At 37.1% G+C, this 7,823-nt stretch overlaps 1 protein-coding gene across 3 annotated transcripts in view; it reads left to right on the top strand.

The window, feature by feature from the left end:
• Window positions 1-6,860, top strand: part of LOC143030970 (uncharacterized) — an 8,654-nt gene extending 1,794 nt beyond the window's left edge. The window contains exons 2-5 of one of the 3 annotated variants that reach the window (XM_076194273.1): window positions 3,246-4,786; window positions 4,941-5,193; window positions 5,678-5,875; window positions 6,179-6,860. In XM_076194273.1, the coding sequence (XP_076050388.1) occupies window positions 3,347-4,159 (813 nt within the window). In that variant the 5' untranslated portion in view covers window positions 3,246-3,346 and the 3' untranslated portion in view covers window positions 4,160-4,786; window positions 4,941-5,193; window positions 5,678-5,875; window positions 6,179-6,860. Of the gene's footprint in view, window positions 1-3,245; window positions 4,787-4,940; window positions 5,194-5,671; window positions 5,876-6,178 lie in introns of all 3 variants that reach the window. The other 2 variants (XM_076194272.1, XR_012966958.1) reach the window with 2 other exon arrangements.
• The last annotated feature ends 963 nt before the right edge of the window (window positions 6,861-7,823 follow it).

Below are 7,823 nucleotides of genomic sequence, written 5' to 3'. Positions count from 1 at the left end.
AATAATTTCTATGCCTTTCATGACTTCTGTAAATAGCTATCAAATCTCCTCTCTCTCTTCTTTGCTCTAGTGTCTGTAGCTCAAGTTTTGCTAGTCTCTCTTCATATGATAGTTTTGAGAGTGTTAGTGCCAATTTTGTAATTGCTCTTTGTATTCTTTCAAGTTTTTTTATACATTTTTTTGTACTTGGTGACCACATCGTTGCTGCATATTCCAATCTTGGTCTTATCAGAGTGATTAGTATTTTCTTCACCATTTCTTTATCCAGGTATGTAAATGCCACTTTGATTGTTCTTATTAAATCATAAGTTTCACCAAAAATCTTATTTATTTGTTTCTCAGGTGACATATTATTCATAACAATGACTCCCAGGTCCTTCTTATTTTCAACTTTTTTATTCTTTCTTCTCTCAATTTATATGATCCTGTTATTCTGTTTTTGCTTTTTCCAAATTCCATTATACTACACTTTTTGGTATTGAACTCCATCTCCCACTTCCTACTCCATTCCCAGGCTTGATTTAGATCACTCTGTAGTGATTCACAATCTTCTTCTGTGTTCATTTTTTTTAATAGTTATGCATCATCTGCAAAGAAGCTCATATAACTTTCATTTTCTTCATCCATATCATTAATATATATAGCAAACTTTATTGAGGCCAAAACTGTTCCTTGTGGAACACCACTTATTACTTCATCCCAATTTGAGTGTTTGTCTCTTATCACTACTCTCATTTTTCATTCTTGCAAAAAGTATTCCATCCATTTAAGCAGTTTGCCCTGTAATCCTCCTTCAGTTTCTAATTTCTTAAGCAACTTGTTATGTGGTACTTTGTCAAAAGCTTTTTTTAGGTCTAGAAATGCACAATCAGCCCATCCATCTCTTTCTTGTATTATATCTATTAGCCTTGAATAGAAACATATTAAATTGGTGACGCATGATCGTCCTTGCCTGAATCCAGATTGCCTCTTGCCATTGTTTTTATTTCTAAATATTTTACCCATCTACTTTTGACAATTCTTTCACAAATTTTTGCTATTGTACTTGTTAGAGAGACTGGTCTACAGTTGGTAGGGTCTTTATTTCCCCCTTTATATATAGGTACTATATTTGCTTTTTTCCAATCTTCTGGAACTTTTCCTTCTTTCAAGGAACTGTTTATTATGCTATGTATTTTATCTGCCAGTTCATTCCTGCATTCTTTAAAAATCCAGTTTGCTATTTCATCTGGTCCATGCGATTTTCTGACATCAAGATTACTCAAGTGTTTCATTATTTCATACTTTGTTACTTCTATTTCTTTCATGGGGGGACTTTCTCTTTTCATTCGATCTGATTTAAAATGCTTGTTCATAATTTCCACCATTTCTATTTCCTCTGTGTATTCAACTCCTCCACTCAATCAAACTGGGTTTGTGTATGTAATGCCTCTATGTTTAAATGACCTGTAGGTTGAAAATGCCAAAGGACTAATTCTCACATTATACATTGTCTTATTGCTATTTTCACATTTACTGGGATTGCACCTCTGATAACAGTTCCTTCCTGATTACATCATGATTGTTGAAGTTGTTTTAGTAGGTATATGCAATTTTTTTTTTTTTATAGACAAAGAGGTATTTTGCTTAATGTGACAAGAAAAAATATGGAAATTTCCTCTACAATTTCATTTATATTATTCAGAAATAATAACACATCTACACCACTTACCAATCTATCTGAAAGAATGTGACTTGTATCACTTATTTGGGTCAGATGAGATGAACTGAATAAACCTTCCTAGAGTTGGTCATATTTAGATTCTGGTCTTGTGAGCCCAGACGTGGAATGTTGTGGAATTATGTTGAAATATGACTGCTTTGGCCATTTGGGCTATTTCCTACTTCCAATTCTCATGACATGATGAAAAAGCCAGAGCTAAATTTTAGTCATTTTGGTTGTATTTACCTAGTTGTATTATACGGGAAGGGAGCTATGCTCGTGGTAACCTGTCTTTGTATTTTTCAGCATCAATTTTCTATTTGAAATCTTGAATGGTGTTTGTACACACTGTTTCTTTGTCTAATTTGTTCCAGGTATCTATCACTCTGTGTGGGAAGCCATTTTTTTTTTTTTTTCCAGATCTCTTCTGTAATTATCTTTTTTGAGTTTCTTTTTGTGTCCTCTTGTTTTTCCATTGCCCCATTTCAATAAATCATTCTTCTCTAAGATTTCCATTCCTTTCATAATTCTGTAGATAGTAGGTCTCCTCTTTCTCTTCTTTGTTCCAGAGTTGGTGATTCCAGTTTGGACAGTCTTTGTTCATATGTCATTTTGGAAAGAGTTGGTGCCAGTTTTGTTGTTGCTCTTTGTATTCTTTCTATTTTTTTTATATTCTTTTTAGTACTGGATGTCCATAGTGTTGCTGTGTACTCAAATTTTGGTCTGATTAGTGTATTTAAAATATTTTTTATCATTTCCTTGTCCAAATAGACAAATGCCACTTTTATTGACCTCAATAAGTTTTAGGATTCTTCGACTATTTTGATAATATGCTTGTCCGGTGTCATGTCTTTGCTGATCATCACTCCAAGGTCTTTTTCCGAGTTTACTTTTTTGACCTCTTCTTCACCAACTTTATAATCTCTCAATATTCTGATTTTACTTTTTACAAATTTTAGACTACATTTCTTGATATTGAATTTCACTTCCCACTTTTGACTCCATTTCCAGATCTTGTCAAAGTCTTGTTGTAATGAGTTGCAATCCTCCTCCGTGTTTACTTTCTTTTGTATTTTTACATTGTCTGCAAAGAAACTCATATAACACTCTGCTCCTTCATCCATGTCATTTATGTATATGGCAAACACGATTGGGGCCAGTACTGATCCCTGTGGGACACCACTTATCATTTTTTCCCAATTTGAGAATTTATCTCTAATCACTACTCTCATTTTCCTACTAGTCAGGAAGTCTTTCATCAATTCCAATAATTTTCCTCTGATGTGGTGGGGTGAATATGCATGTAGCTATTGGGTGGTTTTCAGCATATTTCTAATGTAAGAGTTGAGGGCAATATATAATAGCACCATATCTGTTAGTATTTCTATGTATTTTATGTTTCATTATGGTAAATACAAAGGGTCTGTTTAGGTACAAAGGGACTTAAATATTAAATGGTTTGTGTACACAACACTCACAATCCTATTACAGTGTATTACACAATTTCAAAGAGACGTCAATCTTATGATTACATATTTTCCAGGAAGAGGGTAACTATCACCATTCCTTTGGAAGAGCTATCCATAGAATCCATATGTGTCACGTGATGAAGACAATATGGTGTAACATCTATGGCACAGCTATATGATGATTCATCTAAGACATCACATGATGACCCACAGAGGAGAGAAGCCTTTCCAGTGTGACCTGTGCAATTTTTCTTTCTCAAAAAAGGGTGATCTCACAAAGCATATGAGGACCCACACAGGAGAGAAGCCTTTCCAGTGTGACCTGTGTGATTCTGCTTTCTCACAAAATGGTAATCTCACAAAGCATATGAGGACCCACACAGGAGAGAAGCCTTTCCAATGTGACCTGTGCAATTCTGCTTTCTCACAAAAAGTTTATCTTGCAAACCATGTGAGAACCCACACAGGAGAGAAGCCTTTCCAGTGTGACCTGTGTGATTCTGTTTTCTCAAGAAAGTGTGATCTCACAAAGCATATGAGGACCCACACAGGAGAGAAGCCTTTCCAATGTGACCTGTGTGATTCTGCTTTTTCACAAAAGGGTGATCTCACAAGGCACATGAGGACCCACACAGGAGAGAAGCCTTTCCAGTGTGACCTGTGTAATTCTGCTTTCTCAGAAAAAGGTAATCTTGCAAAGCATATGAGGACCCACACAGGAGAGAAGCCTTTCCAATGTGACCTGTGTGATTCTGCTTTTTCACAAAAGGGTGCTCTCAAAAAGCATATGAGAACCCACACAGGAGAGAAGCCTTTCCAATGTGACCTGTGTGATTCTGCTTTTTCACAAAAGGGTGATCTCACCAGGCACATGAGGACCCACACAGGAGAGAAGCCTTTCCAATGTGACCTGTGCAATTCTGCTTTCTCAGAAAAAGGTAACCTTGCAAAGCATATGAGGACCCACACAGGAGAGAAGCCTTTCTAATGTGACCTGTGTGATTCTGTTTTTTCACAAAAGGGTGATCTCACAAAGCTTATGAGGACCCACACAGGGGAAAAGCCTTTCTAATGTAACCTGTGCAATTCTGCTTTCTCAGAAAAGGGTAATCTCACAAAGCATATGAGGACCCACACAGGAGAGAAGCCTTTCCAATATGACCTTTGCAATGCAGCTTTCTCAAGAAAGAATTATCTCGCAAATCATTTGAGGAGCCACACAGGAGAGGTTTTCTAGTGTGACCTGTGTGACTCTGCTTTTTCACAAAAGGGTTATCCCACACAGCTTATGAAGACAAACACAGGAGAGAAGCCTTTCCAATGTGACCTCTTTGACTCTGGTTTTTCGCATAAGACTTCTCTCACAAGGTATATGAGGATGGACATTGGAGAGAGCCATTCCTGTATGATTTGTATGATGAAGAGATCACACTTTACTGACAGCTTGGATTAAGCCAGCAGAAAAACAGTTATGCAAGTGATGCCTACACACTTAGAGTCCAGTGTGGCATTCCCTTGGTTTTACCTGTTAGGTCTTTCAAGAGTGAATTAGTTTGCAGTCAATGCATATGAAGGACTAGTCATTGATGACAGTATTCGCCTCATCTATTTAAAGGTCATCTAAGAAGATTTTGGATTTCTTTATTTTTTGTTATTTCATGAATAAAAATAACTTATAAGTTAGAACACTAGAATCTACATTTTCAGCATTTTATAGTCTTGATTTTATCCAAATAGCATGATCTTATAAGTACATTTTCCACCGCTAGGACAACTGATGATGTCAGAGTTGCTGTTTACATTCTTGGACATGGCCAGCGAGCAACATGATAGGGATTTCACATTGAGTGAAGAAGTTTTATTGGATTTGGATTCCCTCTCATGTTCCAGTGTAGGTATGGTACAAGGATACATGTATGAATCATCTTGGATATCCAAACAACACTCAATTAAAGGAGAACATGTTAAGAGCAAGGAATCTTCAGAGGATGAACACCCAAAATGAGCAGGGAATAAGGACTGGTGAGTTCGTCAGAATGCATTACTGCATGCATGCTTTACATACATAAATGCACACCAACCACATACCAGACCAGACACATGATTTCTTTGGTTTGTCATCAGACATGTGGATGAGGGTTTGAAGGCATGAAATGGTAGGCCTAATACATAGCAGACATTGATGGGCCTGGCCCTATCTACCAGGCCCCAGCATGCCCATCAGGGCTGGTTTTGATTTTTTTGTTGGAAAAACATCCACACGACCACCAAGCACATGGATAGTTCATCTGTTCATGCAAGGAGGTTAGCATAGTTGGGCCTATGGCATGAATGCCATAGGCCTATGAACAAGCAGAAGAATTTTTTTTATTAAACTTTCTAACATTTGCTCAGCTTCTTTATTCCAGGTAACCTGTAGCTTGCAGAAGTAGCTAACCCCCCCAGGCCCCCATTTCCCATTGCATAGCGTTGCTAAAATTAATGAATTTGACTATTTCAGGTGCAGCTGTGGACATTGTGTCACAGTGAAAGGGCGGAGAGAGCTTGTGTTGCTCTGATTACAGTGCAATCCAGCCAAACGGTCGGTAGCCAGTGCATCATCCAGCAACCAGGATTTTCAGTGGTCTGCCTGAATCCATATGCTATAGAATTGACAATTTATCAATGACGAGGGGCTGATTGGGAATGACCAACCTCTGCTCAAGTGAGTAGGCCTATACATGTGCATGTAGCATGACAGTATTTCAGTTACATCCATACTGCCCTTTGTTGAGTCACTTGCAAATAAGTCCAGGTCTTTTAATTTGAATAATATTGCTGAAATTGTGGTAGCAGTCATGTTTTGAAGTAAATACTACTAATCTTATACAAAAATATATTTATTCTTAAAATTTTATGAAAAATAACAATACAGATATATATATACAACAGACTATGTAAAAATGCATATTTTTATGAATGTACAGCAAAATGAATGATCATAAATTGGCACTTTTATTTCTTTCAGGCTGTACATCTTGCCTATCATAATTTAGTGGAGTGGTGTTTGCAACAACTGGGCAAAAGAACTCGCTTGCCCCTTCCAGTGTGTGCCAGACAAAATTAGGAAAAAAATGGCCTGCACCAGATGGACATTACACAGGATTCAAATACCTTTCAGCTATGATTTTGGTTCAGATTCTTGGAATTGTAATCAGAGTATTATTTGTCCTTGGTATATGAAAAAAATTTGCTGTGTTGGATGATTAAACCTGGACCTTTGTTTCTGGATGATGTCAGACTTCTCTTGTTTTTCATACTTTAACAGACTGGTTCAGGAACTTTCATAGCAGACTGAAATTTGTATGATAGGTACTCAGAATGCAACCTCAGTAATTCACCAAGTAAAATTTGTACATATTCTGTAAATAAAAAATGGAGATTTATGTTTTGTACATTTTACTTAGTTTGTCATATTATCAGAACAATACCAAATTTTTAGGTAAGTATTTTGAATTACATTGCTCCAGTAGGTAGTCCTATGCAGTTTCACAGTTTGGATGTAATGTGTAGCACAATAATGCTTCATACACTCATCTTATGTTAGATCAACCTTCTCCTTCGCCACTCATCTGTTTTGGCTTTGGGATAAGATATAGCCCATTACGCCTCTCCATTTTGTTTCCATCTTTCTGCTTTCTACATGAATTTTCATTGAAATAAAGGGCAGCAAGTAGTAGTCTGAAAATGGAAAATTAATGATGATTTTCAATCACCATGCAGACATTTCACCATTCTCAATATGAATTCATCCCCCTAGTACCATAGTGAAATTACATCTCTTGAAGTTACATATGTACGTGCCTTATTTTCATTGCTTCATAAAAAATGTGCTGGGACTTGGTAGCAAAGATGCACACAATCTTGTGATAAGAATCAAGTGCTGATGTTTGCTTTGTCGAATCACTGTTGCAATTTGCGGTGACACAATAAACCATTTATCAAACTAAATACTTGATAAAACCCTGCTAACTCACGAATTATGACAGATCACCAATCAAGTTGGCAGTGCAGCATGGCATTCATTGTCAGCTCGTCAATAGGGGCTGTGAGACTGCAGCCACCCCAGTGGATTTCTAGGATTCACGAAAATAATGTTAATTCATTTATGTTTGAATATCATTCACATAAAACACCCATTCTCATATATTTATATTAAAAAAAATACTGCAAAACAATGAGAAAGTGCATGAATTATTTACTATTTAATGATACGAAAGTGGGGAGAAGGGGAGAGGCTTCCCAGGCGGTATGGAGAGTATGGACTGCCTAGCATGCAGTCTTGGCTCAGCTAGCCTCAGTCGTTAGGCGCATTTTGGCGAGTACAAAAGTCGAATGACTTTGGCCTGATTTGACTTCTGGTCAAAACAAACCCAAAGCGTGATACCGAGAAGTTGACATTAAAACCTTTCGAAAACACAAATAAGTCAAATCAGGCCAAAGTCATTTGACTTTTATACTCGCCAAAATGCGTCTACATGGAGAATGTGGACCGCCTGGCACGCAGTCTTGTCTAAACTTTTGTTGTGAGTGTGTGTGTGTTCTTGCGTCGCTCTTATATTCGATCGTGTTTTTCAATTTGCCAGGTATGATTTTAGTGTCGTCCAAACTTG

The sequence above is a fragment of the Oratosquilla oratoria genome, chromosome 12 (assembly GCF_046742065.1).
Source record: "Oratosquilla oratoria isolate Oo_2021 chromosome 12, ASM4674206v1, whole genome shotgun sequence".
In the NCBI taxonomy this organism is placed as follows: domain Eukaryota; kingdom Metazoa; phylum Arthropoda; class Malacostraca; order Stomatopoda; family Squillidae; genus Oratosquilla; species Oratosquilla oratoria.
The sequence above is the reverse complement of the archived record's forward strand: the minus strand, read 5'-3'. Positions and strand labels throughout refer to the sequence as shown.